Genomic DNA, 24,014 nt, shown 5'->3' on the forward strand with positions numbered 1-24,014 from the left:
ATGCTGTGGCAATTCTAGGTCTGTTGTGATTCCATATAAATTTTATTATGATTTGTTCTAGTTCTGTGAAATATGTCCCGGGTAATTTGATAGGGATTGCATTAAGTATGCAGATTGCCTTGAACAGTATGATCATTTTAACAATATTGATACTTCCAATCCAGGAGCATGGCATATCTTTCCATTTTTTTTACATCTTTTAAAATTTCCTTCATCAGTGTTTTTTAGTTCTCCGTGTATGTCTTTCACTTCCTTGGTTAGATTTATTCCTAGGAATTTAATTTTTGGGGCCTTTTTAAAAAGGGATTGCTTCTTTATTTCTCTTTCTATTGATTCATCATTAGTGTAAAGAGATGCAACTGATTTTTGAACTGATTTTTAATCTTGTAACCTGCTACCTTGCTGAATTCTTTGATTAGTTCAAGTAGTTTTTTTGTGGACCTTTTAGGGTTTTCTATATATAGTATCGTGCCTTCTGCATATAGTGACACTTTTGCTTCTTCTTTTCCAATGTGGACCCCTTTTATTTCTCTCTCTTGCATGACTGCTGTGGCCAGCACTTCCAAGACTGTGTTGAATAGGAGTTGTGATTCATGCAGGCTTGTCTTGTTTCGGATTTTAGTGGGAAGCTTTTGAGTTTTTCACTGTTGAGTACTATGCTGGCTGTAGGTTTGTCATAAATAGCTTTTATTATGTTGAGATATGTTCCCTTTATACACACTTTGGTGAGAATTTTTATCATAATTGGGTGTTGAATTTTATCAAATGCTTTTTCTGCATCTATTGAGGTGATCATGTGGTTTTTGTCCTTTTTCTTGTTGATGTGATGTATTACATTGATTGATTTACGTATTCGAACCAATCTTGTGTTCCTGGGATGAACCCAACTTGACCTTGGTGTATGATCTTTTTTATGTGCTGTTGGATTCTGTTTGCGAATATTTTGTTGAAGATTTTGCATTTATGTGCATCAGTGATATTCATTTGTAATTTTCTTTTTTTTGGTAGTGTCTTTGCCTGGTTTTGATATCAGGGTGATTGTGGCTTCATAGAATGAGTTTGGGAGTATTCCCTCCTTTTCCATCTTCTGGAAGAATTTGAGAAGAACTGGTATGAGTTCTTTGTGTGCTTGGTAGAATTCCCCGGTGAAGCTGTAGGTCCTGGACTCTGGTTTGTAAGGAGGTTTTTTAATTACTCATTCAATTTCATTTCTAGTGATCGGTTTGTTCAGGTGGTCAGTTTATTCTTGATTCAGTCTTGTTGGACTGTATGTTTCCAAAACATGTCCATTCCTTCTAGGTTATCCATCTTCTTTCCATATAGTTGTTCATAGTATTCTTATATGATATTTTGTATTTCTGTTGTATTTGTTGTAATTTCTCCATTATCATTTCTTATTTTGCTTATTTGTGCTTTCTCTTTTCTCTTCTTCATGACTTTGGCCAGAGGTTTGTTAATTTTGTTTAAATAGCCTTTCAATAAAGTAGCTCTCTGATTATTTTTTTCTATGTTTTTTTAATCTCTATTTTGTTTACTTCCTCCCTGATATTTATTGTTTCCTTCCTTCTGCTGACTTTTGTTTTTTGGGTTTTTTTTTTCTCTTTTACTAATTCTTTTAGCTGGTAGGTTAGATTGTTTATTTGAGATTGTTCTTTTCTGAGGAAGGCTTTTATCACTATTAAACTTCCCTCTTAGCACTGCCTTTGCTGAGTCCCACAGATTTTGTGTAGTTGTGTTTTTAATTGTCATTTGTCTCAAAGTATTTTTTAATTTCAACTTTGATATCATCATTGACCCATTGGTTTTTTAAGTAACGTATTGTTTAATCTCCATTCTTTCATTTTTTTTCTCCTTTGTTTTTCTGTAGTTGATTTCTAGTTTCATGGCATTGTGGTCATGAAAGATGCTTGAAATAATTTCTATATTCTTAAATTTGTTAAGGTTTCTTTTGTGCCTGAGTACTTGATCTATCCTAGAAAATACTCCCTGTGCACTTGAAAATAATGTATACTCTATTTTGGGGGATGTAATTTTCTGAAAATATCAGCCAAGTCTAGTTGCTCTACTGCACTTAATTTCTTTGTTGCCTTATTTATTTTCTGTCTGAAAGGTCTATCTAGTAATGTTAATGGGGTGTTAAAGTCTCCAACAATGATTGTATTCCCATTAGTTTCTCCCTTTATATCTGTTAATATTTGCTTTATGTATTTAGGTGCTCCTGTATTGGGTACATATATATTCATGAGTATAATATCCTAATTTTGTATCAATCCTTTAATCATTATAAAATGTCCTTCTTTATCTTTTTTTATGGCCTTTGTTATAAAATCTATTTTGCCCAAAATCAGTATTGCTATGCCTGCTTTCTTGTCATTTCCATTTGTGTGGAATATCTTTTTCCATCCTCTCCCTCTCAGTCTTTGTGTTCTCCCCAGTGTGGGTCTGTTGTATGCAAAATATTGAAGGTTCTTGTTTTATTTTCCAGTCTGCCACTCTGTGTCTTTTGATTGGAGCATGTAGTCCATTGACATTTACAGTAATTAATGATAGATGTGTGTTTATTGCCATTTTGAACTTAGTATACCAGTTGAGTTGGTATTTCCTCTTTGTTTCTTTTTCCGTTTGTGGTTTGATAGTTTTCTTTTGTGTTATCTTGGATTTTTTTTTTTTTTAAATTTTTGTGACCCTTGTAAGTTTTGTCTTGTGGTTACCCTTTTTTGTATGTACATTTAACCATACTATAACTGTTTGTATTAAATAGATAGTAATATAAGCTCAGACCCATCCTACCAAGAATAAAAAATTTGAAAAAGGAAAACACTGTATATTTTCTTGCTCCCATCTCCAACCCTTAATGATTTAGGTGTCTTCTTTTACAATTTCATGTTTATTGTGTTGTAATTTATGGTAGTTTTCACCTTTCCAATTACTGTTTTCTCCTTCCTGTAGCATCCTGCTTCTTTTTTTATTTAGAGTATACCTTTTAATATTTCTTTTATCACAGGGTTTTGTGGTGCTAAATTTTTTAGTTTTTATTTGTCTGTAAAGTTCATTATCTCTCTTTCTATTCTAAAGGATAACCTTGCTGGATAAAGTGTTCTAGATTGCATCTTTTTTTCATTCAGGACTTTGAATATATCTTGCCACTCCCTTTTGGACTATATTGTTTGTGTAGAGAAATCAGCTGAAAGCCTTATGGAGATCCCCTTGTAACTAACTTTTTATATTGCTGCCTTTAGAATAATTTCTTTATCCTTGACTCTGGCCATCTTGATTACCATATGTCTTGGTGTGAGCCTGTTTGGATTCTACTTGTTTGGGACCCTCTGTCCTTCCTGTGCTTAGATATCTGATTCCTTCTTTAGGTTTCAGAAGTTTTCAGTCATGATTCCTTCAAATACCTTTTCAATCCCCTTTGCTCTTTCTTCTCCTGGGACCCCTATTATGCATAGATTGGCACACTTTATATTATCCAATAGGTCCCTTATATTGTTTTCACTGGTTTTTATTTGTTTTTCTCGCAGCTGCTTGACTGGGTGATTCTATTGTCCTGTCTTCTATGTCACTTACTCATTCCTCTGCATAGTATCTAGCTGCTTTGTACAACCTTTAGATCAGCTCTCATCTCAGCAAATAAGTTTCCTAGTTTTAATTAGCTCCTCTTTATAGTTCAATTTTCTTTTTGATGTATTTTCTGTTTCTAAACACAATCTCTTTCAGTTCCTTCAGTACTTTGATCACTCCTTTATTGAAATCATGATATAGTAGACCATCAATGTCTGTTTCATTGATGATTTTTCATGGGATTTCTCTTGTTCTTTTAATTGGGAGTGGTTCCTCTGCTTCTGCATTTTACTTATATCTCCCTGGCATGATGGCTTATGGAGTATCAGTTATCTAATGTGGTCCTTAAGGGGTTTATTTATCTACTTACTAAAGCAGATGTGGAAGTAAATCTAAAAAAAAAATGTAATTAAAAGCAGCCCAAAAGGTTTGAAAACAGAGTATAATCAATAACAGAAGAACAAATCAAAAAAAAAAAAATCAGCTATTTAAAAAAACTTGAAAGAAGGAAAAAAAAATTGAATGAGTATAATCAACAAAAGACTAAAACAAAAAGAAATAAAAATGTAATTAAAACAAATTCAAGAATAATAACATTAGAAATATTTTAAAAGAAAAATTGGAAAGGGATTAAAAATAGAAACGTAAGGAATTTTTAAAAAGTAAAAATTAAAAAGTAAAGGAATATCAAACAGAAAAGAAAAGTGGATGTTTTCCCTTGGAGAATATGCATTCTTCATAATATTGTAGAGAGGTCCTTCTCCAGTGTGGCTGATTGTGAATTATTCCCCCTGTGTCTTTTCCTGTTACCCTGTTGGTTTGGGTTGTGTCTGGCCTGGTAGTCAGAGCCTCTCCTGACTGTTGAATGGAGCCTCCTTTTTGTTTTGTGATTTTCACTGCCCCTGCCTTTGCCCTGCTGCATGAACTCAGCTCTCTGGTTCCAGAGGTCCTCAGGCCGCACCCCTGGTCTGTGCTGGTCCCATTGTTGGTCGGTTGGGTGTGGTTGGGTGCTGCGCTCGTGCACAGTAGGCAGGCTGATAGCTCCCCTGCTCCATGCAGCTCCCTGCTCTGCCTTGGATCCACTCTCTGTAGGCAGGCCTGGAGAAAATAGCCAACCTGCACTTGCCCCTGTTCTATGCCAGAATTCTGCTCGATTGTCTTAGTGGTACAAGTTCACAGAGACACTGGGGCAGAACAATCCTATCTATGTGGGGCTGTAAACAAATCTCAGTCCTGCCTATGAGGTTGGAGAGCCCCTATAGACATGGACACGGGTTTCGACCCCACCTCTGCAGGAAAATAGTGTCTGTTGCTGAACCCTACCCGTCTTCTCATGAGTACACGCCAATAATGGTGCCCTGGGTCTTCAGGGACAAGGGCTTGGCACCCCTGCCCTCAGCACATACTATCAGTGTTCTTTTTTTTTTTTCTTAATTTTATGGGGGACCCAGGCTGTTCTGATCTGTATATCGTCCCAGCAATGGCACACAGCACACTGCAGTTCCCTGAGTTTACCTCTGTACAGCCAGCCTGAGTTCTCCACCCAGCTCGAGCAGCCTGTCCCATCCCACACCTGCCAGTTTGCCTCTAGGGCTGGAGGACATGGAGGCTCTTTGTGCCCATTTTTTTTAGTTCTGACATTCAGTGGCTATTCTCTACAGATCTGAGCCTCGGTGGTTCCCCCTCCATCCCACTGATCTCTCCGTTGGAGAGGGAGAGACCCAGCAATCAAGCTGTATTCCTTCTTTGCGGGTCCCTCAATGCGTGAGTGGTCCCACACTATTTTGCTTTTTCTTCAATCTTTCCTTTTCTCCTACCAGATTGGTGGCATATTTTGTCTTTTGAAGAAGGCGATGTTCTGTCAAAGTTCAGCAGGTGTCCTGATTGGAAGGGTGGGTCATGGAAGTCAGTCTTGGTGTATTTGTGGGAGAGAGTGAGCTACCAGATTCCTTCTACTTCTCCATCTTGACCCTTCCTTTTTCTTTCTTATGTTCTTCGTCTTCCACAGTGCATGTGTTGGTCTAGTCAGTGGTGTCCAACAGGCCCCTTCTTACCTAGATTGTTTCTCAATCTTTATTTCTCTTTCCCTTGAATCAGTAATTTCCATTGTACTACAGGTTCACTGATTCTTCTTGCCAGCTTATTGGATTTTGAATCCCTCTAGTGGATTTCTCATTTGAATTATTGTACTTTCCAACTACTGATTTTTTTCTTTTGGTTCCTTTTTATGGTTTCTACCTCTTTATTGATTTTTCATTTTACTTATACAGTGTTTTCCTGACTTTGTTCGTCTCACTTTAACTCTACAGGCACTTTAAATAGAGGTATTTTAAAGTTTTTGATCATTCTGCCATCTGCTCTTCCTGTGAAATAATTTGGTTGATTATCTTTTCCCTTTGAATGGGTCATACTTTTTAAAATTTTCACATGCTGTATGATTTTTTGTTGTTGAAAACTGGGCACTTGAATCTTACAGTGTGATAACTATGTATTTTAGATTCTATCCCTTTACCAAGGTTTGTTGGCTTTCTTTTGTTTTGTTATTGTTGTAGAGTCTCTTTGTTGGAGATCAGCCTGAGATGTAAACCTAAGGTCATCTTTGTTCCTGGGCTAGTGCAGTGACTTTATAAATGTGCTTGGACGGAGTTGGTTTGGAATGTTCTAGTGCTTAAATGTGTGGCTTCCCAAAAAATTGACCCTGTTTTCTTAAATCCTCTACATTCCTCTTCATGTGGAGGTAATTGTATTAGTGGTGGCCCAACTCTGTGTCTGCATCTTTATGATGAGATGAGTTTATAAATCCACAGTCAGAACACGGATTTCTGGTATTGGAGGAATGACTTCTTACTGCCTACCTTGGTTCATGTAAGCCACTCCAGCTACGTTAATATGTATAACTACCTGCCATGGGGCTATAGAGTGGAATAATTAGTTGCTACAGAGCTACTGACTTGAGTAAACCAAAGCTAATTACAATTTAGTAATCAAGCAGTTCTCTGGAGTTACAAGTATTTGGACTTCAGAGTTCTAAAGTAATTAATAGTAGTTTCTGTCAGTGCAGTTTTTGTCTAGGTGTGGAGACAGATTGCTGACTGTCTATTGGGCCATCTTCCTGCACATCACTTCAGTTTCTTGTTCCCTTAGTACTGTAATACTGTGCCCTTCTGGCCACCCTCTGCTCTGGTCATCTAATGTACTAGAGGACCATAAGTCACAAGTACAAGTATTCCATTTAGACAATAACTGCTATTGGTCCAGCACACTTGTTGAAGGGGTCCCAATGCATTTGTTTTCTATTACTGCTACAGCCACCTCTATATTCACTTTCTACTTTCTTTTTGCCCATACCGCCTTCTGTCTTTATGTCTATTTTTCCCTTAGATTTCATTACATCACAATTACTTTATTTGGAAATACTCCTTATCCCTTTTGTTTATTCATTTCACTTACCTAGTGTAATCCCAACTGTGGGTATCCAAAAATACACATAGGCAGATGAAAATGCAGTGGCGTCTTGATTGCTGTATAGCCATTTTAATACCTCTCTCTCCACAGTCACTATACTAATATAAAAATGCCACATTATTAGATACCTTCTTTTTAAAAATATTAACCTTCAACTTCTCTCTACCTCTCTGTCCACCTTTTATCTCTTAGAGAGCAAAGAAGCCAACAGTTTATCAATGTCTCCACTTTACATTTATGCCCATGTTCTAGACTCCCTTGTTCAGTTTTTTTTAAATCATTAATGTTGATTATCTCAGTGTCTAGTACCTAGCTGGTTGAGTATAATGTATCTCCATTAGTGCAATAGTACAGTTTTCTGAGCTGCAGTACTACTATTTTTTAAATTACTGTTACCATTGAACAGTATAATTAAAATAGGCACAATAGTATTTTCACTTATCCTCTGGTATATGAGAATTTTGGAGTGGAGAAGAAAGAGATTCAGTTACAGATAATTTGTTCCTAACCTTTAGGTAGTTTAAGTGTGCTGTCCTTATGGTCCATACTAAGATACAAGAGCAAGATTATATTTTCTTGCAGGAACTTTAATGAAGATGTTTTTAACAGATGTTAATATTTGCCTAAAAAGAGGCTTGATAGGCTTTTTGGGTATGTCACGTATGCACTTGAAGTATTTGATGTGGGGACATTTCAGTCTCATGAAAACTTTATTGAAATGTCAGCAAGGTTGTCATTTTATGGGTTAGCATAAAATAAAAGAATTTGCTCTAACTCTAAAATTGCCCCCTTTTCATTCACAAAGACCCCTCAGTGCTGCTGATTTATTTCAAGACAGTAGCTTTCACATGCTCTTGTAGAAAAGTAAAACTAGGTGGTATTGATTCATAAAAAGTGTTTCTAAAAGATATATTTTTATTTTTAATAAAATAATAGACATTGAAATTCGTTGTCTTCCTGCATTAAATTATTTGCATACTTTCCTATCACAACTGTAATAAAAGAATAGTAGAAAAGATTCTATGACTGTAATTGCTGTTCTTCCAGCTGTAATTTAAAGGTTCTTACTGTACTTCCTAAATATAAAGTGCTTATTAATTTTAGCTGGAAGAGAGCAGGAACTTTCAGAAGCAAGTGAAAATTCTGCAGAAGAAGCAAGCCCAGATTGTGAAAGAGAAAGTTCACTTGCAGAGTGAACACAGCAAGGCTGTCTTGGCAAGAAGCAAACTAGAGTCTCTTTGCAGGGAACTTCAGCGTCACAATAAGACGTTAAAGGTTAGCTCGTTCATTTTTCTGTTTTCCAGGATATACTTAGACTGATTTTATAATCACTGTGTATCTATTTGAAGTAAATGCTTGCTTCATTTGCTTTAGTGGTACTTTGCAGTAATGGCTGTTGGTTGTTGAATAGTTCACCCTGTATGTCTTCAGCTGTTCAGTCACTAAGTAATTTAGAATATTATTTGTACCTGAGCCAATTTTAAAGGAAGATGGAAGAGGATTCAAATTTATATCAGCAGAGGAAGAAGAAAGAGTAGACTCTGGAAAGAATTTACCTCCTATAATCAGAACATGTCTGCCTTTAGCAATAGATAAGGAGGTACAGTTGGAGTATAATATTGATTGAATGTGATTGATCTCTGATTACTCCTATGTGTCACTCCCAGGGATCTAGAATATAGGATAACTCATGAAATAAATCCTCATCTAATGTGATGGTCCCCCCCGCTTTGTATTTGAAACCTTGCATTTACCTATAATACAATAGATTTTTTTGTTATAACGTGAACATTTTGACAGCACTATTAATTGTTCATGTTAAAGGTCTTTTGGCATTTGTATCCTAGGAAGAGTGGAAAGTAAGCTTTTTAAAATAAAGATTCCATTTGTCTTGACACTCTAGGCAGTCGAAGTTCTGACTCAGAAAGCAAGCTGCTGGATGGAATATATGTCTTCAAGCTAATGTAGGAAGATTCTCTGCCTAACCAGTAAAAAGGATATTTGGGAAAATAATTTGGAAGACGCTACATGGAGAGGGTCATTATACTTTAGTGCAGTGAATATCTAGATGGTCATATGGATAATACTGTATAACAGGGCACTTTGTGTCTCTCTGATTAACCTGTTTACTTTGGAAAACCTGCTTGATTTTCAGTGAGAATTTTCTGGTCATAGACCAGAAAGGAGAACAAATTGTAGTTCAGAAGCAACATTTTGTGCAGCATTAATTGAACCCACACACCAGCAACATCTTTTTTTTTTTTTTTTTTGACCATCTTTAGCTTTAGATTTACACAACTAACAAAAATTATTTTGGATAATAAGGAAGAAAATATGCAGCAGGCAAGACAAGAAGAAGAAACACATAAAGAAGCAACTGCGCATTTCCAGTTTACTTTGGATGAGATCCAGACACAGCTAGAACAACATGATGTATACAACACCAAGCTCCGCCAGGAAAACTTTGAACTGGGAGAAAAACTGAAGAAACTTATTGAACAGTATGCACTGAGGGAGGAGGTAAAAGCATTTTCTGTGATTGACATCTTGGTATTATTAAAAACTTCTTGCGGCTTCATACACCTTTAAAACTATTCTCACAGGACAACATTTTAGAATCTCTGCATATGGATAGTGGAAGTCAGGTATTGATTAGGCACCATATGAAGTAAAGGACTAATTGGGATCATCATGTGATGTCCCAGGAGTCATTGGATTTGCTTATGTGAGGTAATTTCTAGGAGACATGTTAAGTACTACATGTTTCCCATGTGATACTGGGAAAATGTGATTTTAGCATACAGATTGCTTTTCCCCATACCTTACCTAACAATAAATAAATATTTGGCACCCACACAACTAATACCTCAGAATTCTATGACAGTCTCTACAGTGAACAAGACTATTGCTTTACCCCTACTGTAGTATATTTAAAGGGGGAAAGGAACATTCTTCTAACCCTTCACCCAATCCTCTTGCTGCTGAGTACCCAGTGAAGTAAAAAGTTTACAGGAATGATCCATGGTTGCAGCACTTAGTCATTGCAATAAAGTTACAAGCCAGTCTGGAGGTTGAGCGATATCTAGATTAAAAGAAATTGGTAATAACCTGCTCATTTAAGTTTCCTTCTTTTCAGGGGTCAAACATGCAGGATAAGAGGCTTTGTGTTCCCCAAAGGGTGTATGCACTGCCTTTGATATGCTTTAATCTAGTAGATGTTGTTCTTTCATGTGTTTTGAACCCTTATATAGACAAAATAAAATTGCTAGGGAAAAATTACCGTGTCCAATTAAAATTATTAAAGTGGTAAACTTTATATATATTTTATGACCAAAAAAAAAAGTTGTGGCATTTATCCAGTTTTCCATTTCAATTTCGGATCATTTCAATTTATAATTTTACATACAGTATTTGAAAACATTTTTAAGATTTTGAGTAATTTTTCAAAGTGCGTCCCTTCTATCTTTTAACAGTTTTCTAACTTCCATAGTTTGAAATTAAAAGTAGAATACATAGCTTCAGCAGTTACTCATTTTTGTGTGCAGCAACTCTTGTTTTACCTACTTTCAAGCTAATCTAACCTGTTGTGTTATTTCTCTCAGTTATTTGAATGCGTGTCTTGAAATTCCAAGGCTCTTTTTCGAAGCAGAACCACAAAACCATTTCATACCGAAAAATTTAACTGCTTTAATCAAATACCGTAACACCGTTCACATTTCTCTTTCCCCCACCTTTTAAAATTGTTTGAATTGGATACAAACAAGGTTTATACATTTCATTGGTTGTTATTTCTCACGTGTTTACAATATATAGGTTTCCCTCTTTTTTTTTTTTTCCTCCTTGCTTTGTATTTTTTGTAGAGACAGTTTTTAGGCCTATGCAGTGAATTTTCTTTTTCTTGTATTTATTTTTGAACAGTCCTCACTTTCTTAAAAGGAGTCTTTAAAATTCTTCTTAAGAATGAGAATCTACCTGGCTATTAATGTAGCAAATTTGGAAAGTGTTCAAGGCATATTACTTGTAAGTCTTGTTTGTTTCAGATATTACAGATTTTTTCTTCCTTTGGGTCTGGATGTAATTTAATAATAAAGCTATTTGCAATCAAACAGATCTGATACACTCAAAAATTAGTTAAGTATGTGTTATCAAGCAGCGATTCTTTATATGACATGGTATATTGTAGAAAAGTTACTATTTCTCTATCTGAGAATGATATTCTGATGACGTTATTGTACATAAATACCACTACACAATTTTGCTTGGACATAATAACAATACCTTCTCTTACCAAGTGTCTAATAATATGCCAGGCATCAGGCCCTTTATGTAGCTTAACCATTGCACTGATTTTTACAATAACTCTGCAAGGCAAATATGGTTATCAGTCTTTTTACATGAGAAAACTGAGATTCACCAGTTGAATTTGACAGGATCCTCAACTGAGCCAGGATTTGACCTCAGGCCGTTCCTACCACTGTACCATGCTACTATGTTTACTATGAAATTTGGAAAAGTTTAATGAGGAGAAAAAATGCCCAAGAATTCTGTGTATGATGGGTTTAATAGTTTGATCTCCTTATTAAACTTTTTCTGGTAGTTTGAACCCACTTTTCAATATAGAGCAGAAATAGAAATACAAAGCTGTTGATCCACTTCCAACAAGGACATGTGCATGGGGAAGTGACCAGAGGGGATCATTCCTGCCAGTGTAGGATGGTTTGCAAGGTGATATAAATAGATGCTTCTGCACAGAAAGACCCAGTGTTATTAGCTATTATAGTATTGGCAGGAACAAGAGGGTCATAAGTGACTGTAACTTGTGTTAAGTCTCCTCACCAATGCATACCGCTTTTCATTAAGTGATAGTAAAAGTTCTGTTTTCTCTGTAGCATATTGATAAAGTGTTCAAGCATAAGGAACTGCAGCAACAGCTTGTGGATGTCAAGCTTCAGCAGACAACACAGCTCATAAAGGAAGCTGATGAAAAGCATCAAAGGGAAAGAAAGTCTGTAAGTTCTATTTCTTAAAAAAATTATATTGACAGAATTATAACCAAAGCCATTTAAAATTTAAACTCATTGAACATTTTTACATGGATCTTGGGGCCTGCAATTTTTTATTTTTTTAACTTTGTAGCTTGAGAAAGTCAGAATACATGTGATTTTTTTGTATGAAAAATATACCAGAATTATTAGACCAAGTGTACACCTACACATGTTTGATTTTTCCTTGTGTAGAGTGCTATCTTAATTTTTAGGTAGTGGTCACCAGGTTAAAGATTTGTACCAGTTATTGGCCAAGTTAGGCCATGAGTGGTAGGGGCAATTAAATACACATCAAGAATACCAAAAATGGGTCTTTGATATTCTTACATTGTTTCTAAATAAGTAACTTGCATACAAACTATTTGTTTAATTACTCTGGTATAATTTTCTGATGAAATTTAATAGAATTCTCTCTTTCCTAATCATGTAGCATTGTTCTCTAGGTCTGCTCAGATTATTTGGCTTGTCAATAATTGTGAACATAATGGAAATTGCATATTTATCATATGTAAATTAAACTATATATGCTTAACTTGAAGGAACGCAGTGAGAAATTATGACAATAATATGGACCATTCCATCCAGGATTTTATTTAAGTAGCTTAGGCCCTGAGGTAAGCATAGTGTGGCACACTCATACTATGAATATTCCTGTGTGTTTCTCATGATGTGAACAAGTCATACTTAGTGTGAGTCTAGGGTTTAGAGAGATGTGCTATTTTATAGCATGGACCTTCAGTACAAGCCACGATGGAATCCAATGCACAACTGAGGAAACAGTTGCCATTTGCAATTTGGAGTATAAATTGCATGTACACGTGTATTTACCTGTATATATATACACATGTACTTACGTATATGTATCACATGAATATCCTTTCTGGTTTAAGGATCTTTGAAGGTTTCTTTGGACTTTGCATCACATTTTAGTTTAGAAATTCAAGGACTGAGTTTCACTACTGCCTATGATGCAACTTTACTGTATAATTTCCTTGTATGACTGAAGCATTATGCTGTACACAAGAAACTGACATGACATGGTAAACTAACTATAGTTCAACAAAAAAAAATATATTTATACCAAAAATTAATGAATTAAAAAAAAATACCCAGGTACATTAAGTACGTGCTCCTCTGCCCCACTTTTAAAGAAGTAATCAGGAATCCAATCTGTTTTCATTGCTTTGCTACATAGCTTTCTGCCTATCTCATCATCATGCAGTAGATAGGTTTTGTAAACAATACAGATAAGCTCTAGTTTCCTCACCCTGTTTCTTTTTTGAACTCTAGACAGCTAATTACTTTTACCTATAACAGAACAATTTGACCTGAGTTTTACAAACTTTACTATGCCTGTAAGATACTTTTTTCTCTTTACGCAGTTTAAAGATTATTTCTGTATTCTTCAGTGTGAACAAGTGGTTAACAGACCAAAGATAACTAGCAGGTAACTGGCAACTGACGTAATAGGATATTTGACTCATTGAATTATGATTCTTGCTAAAATAATGAAAGGAAAGGCTAATGCTAAATGTCATTTGACATTTTAGTCATATGTGCAATTACTATTAGTATTTTGCCATCATATTTCTGTTTTCTAGCTATTAAAAGATGTGACAGAATGGAGGCACAAATATGAAGAAATGAAGCAGCAAGAAGTACAATTAAAACAGCAGGTAACTTGACACCACTGGCTAGCAGAATTTGTGAGTCTCATGGTTCCTAGCCAGAGCCAGTGCTGACTGGAAGAGTAGATTTTTTGTCTTCCTGGAATTTTGCTCTTCACTCTGGGTGACAAATTTATGTTTTGACTACGACTTTTCTCAGTTCTAACTCTGTGAGTCCTGTGTCCAAAGGAACTCCTCAATTCCATTCAAATTAAGATGATTGATCAGAATATTCTCAGTGATCTCTTTCTACAATATTAGATACTTTCTGCAGTAAGTTTTGAGTTTTGTTCTAGAAGGAAAATAAAATAAGCAGAAAGTACGTATTTTGTACTGTGTGTAGGTTTAGCTCTATTTCCAGGTAAGGTTGTCTGTATGTGTACTATCTACAAAGAACTGGTGTTCTCTCTGCTTTGCAGTTCAGCCTCTTATGTTGTTCATTCCAGTCTGTTGCTTTGTGCAGAACAAAGGGAGCAGATGCTGCAGCTTTGGGTAAAGAAAAAATACAGGAAAGATTGTGCTTCTGAAAGTTTACTAATGCCCCCCCTGGTTTTAATACAGGTGGGAGCAATTAGGTATTTATACATATGACTTACCCTTTTTTAAGTCAACTAAGTTACATTTTGTTGAAAAAAATTAACTTGCTTTAAAACTTTGTTACAAAATGTTCAATACAAGCATTGTCTTAATGAGTTCTAAAATGCAGTAAAACATGATGATTGGCATGCATCTTCATGGGGAACCATTTTGATTACTACTTATTTTAGGGAATATTTTATAATGTAGTGATATTACATAAAGACAGCCAAACTTAAAGTGAAAATCGATGAGGAGTCAAATATCAGATGTCTGTTGAATTTTTCACTACAGGTTTGCTCCTAGAATGCTACTAGCTTGCTTCTAGAAAATTTGAACACCTTGCTTATTAGCCCTGTACACACAGTCATCTATATAAATGAAGAAGAGAATCCATATGGAGAATGTATAAGAAGTTTATATATGGCTTTGGAAGGTATTCCCTAATGTGGGAGTCACTGATAATTTCTCCAGTATGAGTCACCAAGCTCACAGGCCAACTCTGATTCAGTTGTACTGTTGTCATAAATGCAGTTTCTCTTGTATGTGACCTGTCTTCAGATCTGATCATTAATTTGTTTCCTTGGCTGCTACCTCTTCCTTTTCCTGCTCCCTAACTGTGGCTTCCTTCCCAGATGTTGGTCTCATTGTACGCTTTTACCATGTCAGTTTCCAGTCGTTGCTGATGATTTCGTAGTATTATTGGTGTGTCTTGGACACTGCCTTGCAATCCAGGTGCATAAGTCCAGGTATGCTGGTAGTTACCACTTACTATCTAATGGGCCAGCATTAAACTCTCAGGTGGGACACTCTACTTGGATATTCTGTTTTCAATGTACTAGGCTAAAACTGCCATAACTTCTAATCTCCCACAAATGTCATCATATCATACTCTACTCCCTCCCCATGGTATTCACACGGGTCTTATTTAGCATTTTTTAATACAGCACTAATTAAAGAGGAAAGGCATCACTTATGCTATTTCTTGGCTTCTTTTATCCTTTTCTGCTTTTCTTTGGCAAACCACTTTATTTTTATAGGCCTCTATTGTCTCATCCTGAGGATGCTACAGTTGTATTGTATGATCTCTAAAGTGTTCTCCCATGGTTCAAATAAGAAAATTCAGCCCACCCTTGAGGCCTAGCTCAGGGTTTACCCACATGAAGCTTTCTTTTTTGGCTGTGCTTTTACTCTGTGCTTCCAGGGCCCTCTTCCCAGTTTAACTCATTTTCTAAACAGGGAGTAAATGGTGCCTCTGCATTCTGTATTCTCCTTGGGTTTGTGTCAGTTAGCATTATTTTTCCTGCTGGAAAAAATTTTCTTGAGGGTGGGGTTTAAAATAAAAATTGGTGTCTCTACCTTTTTTAGATTTCTTTCTTTCTTCTCAGTTATACTCCCACTAAAACTTTCTCCTTCAACCAAATCATTCTTTGACTTCTGTTTCATTTCCCTGCCTACATTAAGACACAGCCTTGATATCAAGCTAATATCTACGCACCTAGTACTCTAAAAACATGATCATTTTCCAAGAAACTTTTTTCAAATGGGAGGAGAAGAGTACTGCATAAAGCATTACAGTTATATGAAACTTACAGCTATATAGTACTGTAGTTTATAATTGATGAAATGGAGTTAGCAAATGTTTTACATTTTAAACATGTACATTTAGATTAAACCAACAAAATGTCATAAGTTTCAGTGCATTTCAGTTGATTGTAAGAATTTCAGCCATTTGTATCTGCTCAAAGATTTAGTCTGCATTTGTCCTTATTTTTATGGTTCATAACAAATAACTAATTTTAACTGCATGATGTTCTTTGATAGCCTTTGGGATTTTACATCACTTATCTGGAACTCAGAATATTTGTTACTTTTCTCTGTAGCTTTCTCTCTATATGGATAAGTTTGAAGAATTCCAGACTACCATGACAAAAAGCAATGAACTCTTTACAACCGTGAGGCAGGAAATAGAAAAGGTATTTACATATTTTTAGTAGAATATCACTACTAAATGTATAAGAGGTTATTTTAAGCATAACTACTATTTCCCGAGTTTACACTGGTCTGACTTTATCTTTCTGACCTTCTGCCAACTTGTTTAGGCATTCTGCCCTGAAATAACCCCCAATTTGTTAATAATCCTGGTATTCTCAAAATTCTATTGTTAGTAAAGAAAGATTTTCTGTTAAAGAGTAATTGTCGTTACAAGTAGAATTTTTTTTGAAAAGAATCACTTCAGATGATCACTCGAAATCCTTTTACCAAACATTTTAAAATTACTTTTTGAAAAATGAGTCCAAGGGCAGTTAATATATTTTGGTGGAAAGAGATTATTTGTTAGGACTTAGCTGATGTGTAAAATGTTGTTAGTCTTTTAAATTTGATCATCATACATGCAGTACAGAGTGATATTTTATAAAATTTAGAAACTAGTTTTTAAAATTTGGTGTAGAAAAATGTTTTGGGTCATTCCAGTTCAGAATATGGGCTAATGGGCAATTTTAAAGTATATAGTTATCTGCCTCTTTCCCAAAATAAGTGGAGAGCACCTTGGTTTGGAACATGGACCTTGGAACTGAGATCTGTTGTTTCTATTGTATGAATTCCTTGGATAAAGTTATTTGGGTTGCCATTTTCCCTTTAAAACTGGGATTTTATAAAGGTTGGTCAGTACAGTATGAGTAATAGAAGAGCCTGGCATGTTACAAACATTCAAATGAAATTTGTCATGTTTATTATTAAACTTTACATGTTTAGAGTGCATATTACTTGGATCAATAGAAATTGGATCAAATTCTCTAGTCATTTGTTGTAGACCAATATCAAGGCTTTTAAGCTTTCTGTGCATTTCCATTCCTTCATTGTTAAAAATAAAAACAGCAAAAATATCTGCTGTACTTCAGTCCTTGGCCCTGTTAAGTGCTCTATTTACTACCTTCAGGTGCTTTTAGAGCCAGTTATGTGGAGAATTTAGTGAACAGCAGACTGGTTCTGCATGCCAGTTCTCTCAGTTGAGGCTCCAACTGAGAGATGTAGTGAAAGTGTTAGCTGGATTCCAGCACATATGTGCTGTTAATGAAGGATAGTTTAAGCTGGGGATTTCCAACTCATTATCATTCTGGAGAATCATTTGTACTGGAATGCATGTCTTCCTGCTAGTGGCCGTAAAGATCACTATAGGTCAGCACTCGAGCCACGTCTTTCACAAGCTCTTCTCATAGCATTTGTTTCACTGTGCATTGTGGTATTTTGTGGGCAGTTATTGATGGCCAAGGGCATTGGCTTTGTCTGATCTTTGTTTCCTTCAACATTGCCTAGCTCAGTATCTCTACCTGGAGCAGAGCTGATGGGAAAACCAAGAAATAAACGAATATTGGAGATAAGGGTGATGGACCAGCACACCTGAATCTTATTCTTAATTTTGGAAACCTGGGATCTTGTAGCATTCTCATCTTATTTTTGGAACCATTTTATCTTTAAAAAAATCTGAAATGAAATAGTCTTGTGAGTTGTGAGGATGATTAAAGCTAAGGATTTAAAATTTAAATATTCTTTTCCTGGTCACTTACCTCAACTTACCTAGTTTTCGTAGTAATGTGATTTTAGATTCTTAATCTCTTTGGGGGCTGAGAATCTCTTTCCTCCCAAGAATGTGAAGAATTAGTTTAGTACACAAGCCTTACAGAAAACTCAGCAACATGGACTTCTTTTCATACAACTTGGGGAAGAGGAGGTCTCATCTCTTGCTATACCTTTATCTGGAATGAAGTGCACTGCAGCCTTAACTGAGAAAGTTCAGAGCATGGTGTCTGAAGTATCCATGTGCTTCTGCTTCCTCTGAAACTGAGACCAAATTTGGTTTTCTTATAATAAGCAACCTTGACTTTGGTTCATACTGCTCCACTATAGGGGCTTCTGTTAGCTTTGCTAACAGCAGATCTGCACAGCCACTTTCACAAAGATGTGGCTGTCAAGCTGCTTGAGGCAAGGGCTTGATGGAGAGGAATAACCTTATAAAATGCTATTGTGGTGAGTCAGGCAACTTAGAATTTAAATTTGAAATTGTGTCAATTCACAGATGACAAAGAAAATTAAAAAACTGGAAAAAGAAATGATAATGTGGCGTACCAAATGGGAAAATAATAATAAAGTACTTCTGCAAATGGCTGAAGAGGTGAGAAGGTTTATATGACTAAATAGCAAATGCTCACATTTATTTCAGTATTAAGGCAGGCTGGAGATGCGGTAAGTAACTGCAGTTTTGACAGTCTGTTCTTTTCTGAGATAATTAGTTTGTCCTGAGAGAGGTATTCAAGCTTTTCTCATTAAATAGCTCAGGTTTGTTTTGTAGACAGCCATGAAGTATCTATATTTTGCTTTCTTCTATGACAAGCTTTAGCTTTTTCAGATTAAGGTTTGTTAAAGCTGGTGCTGCTCCCTTCCTATTTTTTTCATTAGATCTGGGGTATCAAGTGTTCAGGTAATGCTGATTTGGTGCTTGGAAGGCCACAACCTGTGAGACCATACTCTTTAGGAAAGACAACTTTATTCATATTTTCTATGTAGAGATCACATACTTGTAACAAGCTAGAAATTACGACTTTGCAAAAGGCAACGCTGCATTGTTTGTCTGGTTTGCTATAAATAAAGCTTGAAATGTATTCAATTTTCAATTTCAAAATTTGTCACTTTAGTGTCCTTAGTAGAAGTACTTTATAACATTTCACAAGAGAAAATATTAGGGCTCAAAAATGGTGGAAGGAAGGAAAAATTAATGTGGAAAGAACTTTAATTTCTTACTTCCAGCATTTTAAATTAAGATCCTGAATTTCCTTAATACTTCATTAAGTCAACTTAACACTTAAAGCCAAGTATTCAATTTTGGTTGCTTTAAAGAAATATAATAAGAGGATTTAATTTCTTGCATTGCTTCAGAATAATTACAAATATTTGAAAAAAAGTAGTATGTAGTGATGTTAAAAAGATGATGATAAGTAGTTTCCAGATTGGCTCAGATTCCTTGGTTTTGTATACAATAACCTAACTTTTATTTACGTATACAAAGGTTACATAAATTTTATGGGTTTCTCCCCCCCACCCCCCCAGAAAACTGTTCGTGATAAAGAGTACAAAGACTTTCAAATAAAACTGGAACGGTTAGAGAAGCTGTGCAGAGCTCTTCAGATGGAAAGAAATGAGCTGAATGAGAAGGTGGAAATCTTGAAAGAGCAGGTCTCTGTAAATGCAGCAAATGTAGATTTAGCAACACCTGTGATACAGCCTTGTGTTGCTTTTGATTCTCAGAAAGAGTTGAACACCTCCTCTAAAAGGGCTCCAGGAGGCTGCTGGGAGGCTGAGCCCAAAGGATTGAGTGAAACAAAACACAGCTCAAAAGACCCTCTGTGAGTGAATTCTTCTGGGCATTTATTCAGTTAAATAAGATGAAGTCTGGTCGCTGTATTAAGAGATATTTTGTCTATAACTTTTCTGTAGTAATTTCTATTGCTTATGTGATGAAAATTTTCTTATATTTTCCACCCTATCTGTATTTTCTTAGCTGTTGGACTACATGGTACTGGAGGCTGCCTGGCTGTTGTACATTGTTTTAATGCATACAGTTTCCACAGCTGTATTGCACATCTGCCTTACTTTTCCTTCATTGAAGTGCGTGTGTTTATTGCTTTTTTTTTTTAATGTATCTCTTTATGTGCTTATTACGTTATCTCTGCATCTTGCATATAATTTAACAGAATTAAATTGAGACTTGTTCTGATAATGGTTCCTCTATGTAAGGACAAATACTAATTTAATCTCTAGTCCATTAATATAAAAGAGAGAAAATATAAAGATGATCAGATTCATCTGGTAGTTCATTTGAATATCAAGTAAAAATATACATGCAGTATGGAATATGAAAGAAGTACTGCACATTTGATTCAGATGAGTTCTTGATGCTCTTTTTGTCACTTGACAAACTGAGTTAATGGCATGTTTGGACTCCCTAAAGTTATGGCAGAATATGTACAGGAAGATTTCATTTATAAAGAAAGCATGATATGGTAGGCAGTTCATTGGACAAACAGGCTGAAAGTTGTGTGACTGAAAATAGTTGTATTGCTTTAGTTTCAAGTTGGAACAGATGTTTGAAAAAATAAATCAGTATTCAGATGTCCACATTTAGAATGGGGAACATTCTGAAGTTTCTAATTTTGTTCTTTATTTTTTCCTTCAGTTCAGTGTCTAAAAGCTCAATGATTCTCTTTATATGTTCCTGTCACATTTATGATCTAAAAAGGCTTAAAAATTGTATTTTCTAAGAGAAAAGAGAGCCCAGAGTTTGAGATACTTACACTTACATCACTGACCTTGATAGCCAAGGCTCCAGACAGTGAAGGAAAAGAACTTGCATGAAATTTAACTAATTACTGTGTGAAAATTAGCAAAACCAAACACAGTCCCCAGCAACTTTTTTTAAGTATCTCTTTCAGTTCACCAAATGAAATTTTAGACTTGCTTCTAAGGGGAAGTAATGATGCAGGTCAGAAATAACAACTTACCTTAAAATTATGTGATTAATCATATTTCACCAGAATCCTTCTGCTTATAAACTTTTATCATTTTGTTAAGGTAGTATTGTGGCCTGCCACGCTGCTTTCTTTGTTTTTGTTTATCTTTTTTTTAATGTGTGGGAGGTAATTAGGTTTACTGACTTATTTCTATTTTGAGGATGTACTGGGTATTGAACTTGGGACCTCGTGCATGGTAAGCATGTGTTCTGCTACTTGAGCTATACCCTCATCCCACCACCATCCTTCTTTGTGGCATTTATTTTGTATGGAAGATGAATCCTGGCCTGAAAGCTACCTGCTTGACAGCATTTAGTGTACTGTTTGGATGTGCTCCATATAGTAGATACTATGTGTAATAATATAAGATATTCAAAGGATCTACATTCTGTTTGGAAAGCATTTGGTTTCCCTTTGGAACATTTCCTCTGGTTAATTGATAATGTCAGCCCCTTTTTCACTCAAACCTTGTTTCAAAACACTTTAGCTTACCTAGGAATTTAAATGTTATAGTGAGTTAAATTGTGTTTGTTGCACCATTTTGTGGAAACTTTTGGTAAAATCTATAGTGGCAGTGGATTCCAATGTATAGAAAAGATAGGAGTGTAGAATAATAAACCATTTCATTTTCAGATGGGAGGGGCTAGATATTCTGGTTATGAGACCATTATTTTAAAGTTATGTATTAAACAGTCTTATAACAGTAGTTTATTCACAGTTGATTTCTCAGGTGTTGCAGAAATATCTACCTCTTTCCGACTGTAAGTGAAAATTAGTGAAAAAAGATGCAGTGCTCTATTTTTACAACTGACATTTTTCATGAAGATTAAAAAATGGATGAGGCAGTCTTATTTTGCTTTTCAAAGACATTTTATAGATTTTTCACAAATGTGGATCTTATTTTTGTGTACTCTGTTAAGGTTAAATAAATACATATGAAGTAATTAACAGTCCCTGTGCATTATTTACACTTTGTGTAAATGTGACTGTCAGCTGAGGGAGACTAAAGTGGGATTTGAGGAGGTGAGTGGCCCAGCTGGAAAAATGCACAAGGAGCTGCCATACTGTGAAACAGACTGCACCAGGAGCCGACATGGGGCGAAACAGCACTGTATTCTATTGCCACAAGGTGGTGTGTGTACCCCTTGGTGTAGTTGTCCTGCTTTTATCTATTTTCAGCCAGCACACGTGCAGTGTCATTTTCTTTGTTCATGAGGCTTACAGAACACCACTAGTGCATACATACTTCTTTCTTTGTTCTAAAACTTATATAACCGGTGTATGCATACAATCACCATTTACTTTATACACAAGCATGTTGTTGTGACTTTGGCCTTAGGCACCATGGCCTTACTCATTCAAGGACATCAACATTGACTTTAATTGTATAGAAAAAATCTAGGTGCAAAGATAATTTTAAGAAATGGTTTATCTCTCAGTTCTGTGAAACCTAAGTATTCACTGTACAAGCTAAATAGCAGGGGATGAAGGAGACCATGCCCTAACTGGTTGGCAGAAGTAATTTTATTCAGCCAGAGCCTGTTGGCACATTTTTTCCCTTTAAAGTAGGTGTTCTAGAAGATTGTCCATAATGTAATTTCTGGGCAGGCTTTAAAACACTGCAATGATGATGAATTTCTCTTGCCTTAGATGACCTTAGAAAAGGCTACTCATATACAGAATTTAAGGGTCCTTTTTCTGAAATAGTTGTTGGTAAGAAGAAGCCCTTCTAATCCTATGTAAGGAAGGAAGCAAATATTTATTTTTCAGCTGCTAAACCAGAAGAAATTTAGTATTTGTTTATACCGTTAAGGCACAAACTAAATGATACAGGGCAAGAGTAACATCATGGAAAATGCTGTTGGAGAATTCCAAGAATCACCTCCTTAACTGAAGCATCTAAAGTTAAAAACTTTTTACATCAAAGAACATTATCTAGAAAGAGAAAACTTTATTATATAGTGGGTGTGGATATTTATGAATCATATGGTAAGGTTATTCTATCCAGAGTATACAAAGAACTCTTACAACAAAACACCAGAAAGGGAATATTTTTAAAAATTGGGAAAGGACTTGAATAGACATTTCTCCAAAGAAGGTATGTATTAAAGTTAGGTACAGGAAATGAAACTTCACCTTAGTAATTTAGGGAAATACAAATCAAAATCACCAAGTACCTCTTTATAGCAACTAGGCCATAATAATGAATACTAATGAACATGAGGCAAAATAAGGAGGTTAGGTTGTGGAGAAATTTGAGTTGTTGTAAATCATAGGGGAAAGTAAAATGTGCAGCTGCTGTGGAAAAGAGTGGCTGTTCCTCAAAATTTAAACCAGAGGTGAGCTGATGTCACCAGAGAGCAAGATAGGTCTTTCTTGGCATTTCTTCCCCTCACTATGAAGACAGTTAAGAATCATTCATGAACAAGAGACCATGGAGAGAAACCTAGACGTGGGATATGATGCTAAAGCACACCCCTGAGCTTCAGAGACCAAGCCAGCCCACATTAGAAGGATAAGAGGAACCACTACCCCAGGTCAGTGCAGCACCATGCTAAGGGGTTCCTCTTAGCCTCTTGTTTGTTCCTCCATTGGGAAGAGAGAACTCAGAAGGATCAACCAGCACCATCCTCAGCATTTTGGTTTGCTTTGTAGGAGACTGCAAACTGATATTCCACCACAGGGAATGTAGGGGAATTAAGAGGGCATAACAATAGAGAATTTGTCTGTGATGGAAAAGGGGGCAGGGACTTGCGGTAACCAGCACATGACTCTTGGAAGACTGAGTTCATGCCTGCAGTGTCCAATTAAAATCCCAACATGGTTTGCTCATCTGCAGAAGCATGCTGGGGCACATTCTGAGCAGGGAACATGGTGGGATGCAAATGTACGACTGGGTCTGCAAATTAATTTTGACTGCCTTAGATAACAGTTTGTCCATGTCTGGTCAAGGTGTTGAGTCACAGCCCCACCCACCTTGAAGACTGACTTCCAGTCCCATCTGACCAGAAGGCCTGGCATAAAACACCTTGAAGTTATGTGGCACAGCAGCAATGTAGCTGAGAGAAAGGCAGAAAAAATGGATAATTTGGAGAACAAAGCTAGTGGCCCATTTTGGCCAGAGAGCCTGG

General features: G+C 35.9%; 1 protein-coding gene across 5 annotated transcripts in view; it reads left to right on the plus strand.

Moving 5' to 3' along the window:
- Positions 1 to 21,827, plus strand: part of LOC135320372 (gamma-taxilin-like) — a 56,900-nt gene extending 35,073 nt beyond the window's left edge. For 3 of the 5 annotated variants that reach the window (XM_064483455.1, XM_064483454.1, XM_064483456.1), the window contains exons 4-11: positions 8,134 to 8,304; positions 9,355 to 9,549; positions 11,919 to 12,038; positions 13,676 to 13,750; positions 16,201 to 16,293; positions 18,396 to 18,491; positions 19,424 to 19,719; positions 19,875 to 21,827. In XM_064483455.1, coding sequence (XP_064339525.1) covers positions 8,134 to 8,304; positions 9,355 to 9,549; positions 11,919 to 12,038; positions 13,676 to 13,750; positions 16,201 to 16,293; positions 18,396 to 18,491; positions 19,424 to 19,719; positions 19,875 to 19,926 — 1,098 coding nt within the window. In that variant the 3' untranslated portion in view covers positions 19,927 to 21,827. The remainder of the gene's footprint in view (positions 1 to 8,133; positions 8,305 to 9,354; positions 9,550 to 11,918; positions 12,039 to 13,675; positions 13,751 to 16,200; positions 16,294 to 18,395; positions 18,492 to 19,423; positions 19,720 to 19,874) is intronic. The other 2 variants (XM_064483458.1, XM_064483457.1) reach the window with 2 other exon arrangements.
- Positions 21,828 to 24,014: the final 2,187 nt, after the last annotated feature.

The sequence above is a fragment of the Camelus dromedarius genome, chromosome Y (genome assembly GCF_036321535.1).
Source record: "Camelus dromedarius isolate mCamDro1 chromosome Y, mCamDro1.pat, whole genome shotgun sequence".
In the NCBI taxonomy this organism is placed as follows: Eukaryota; Metazoa; Chordata; class Mammalia; order Artiodactyla; family Camelidae; genus Camelus; species Camelus dromedarius.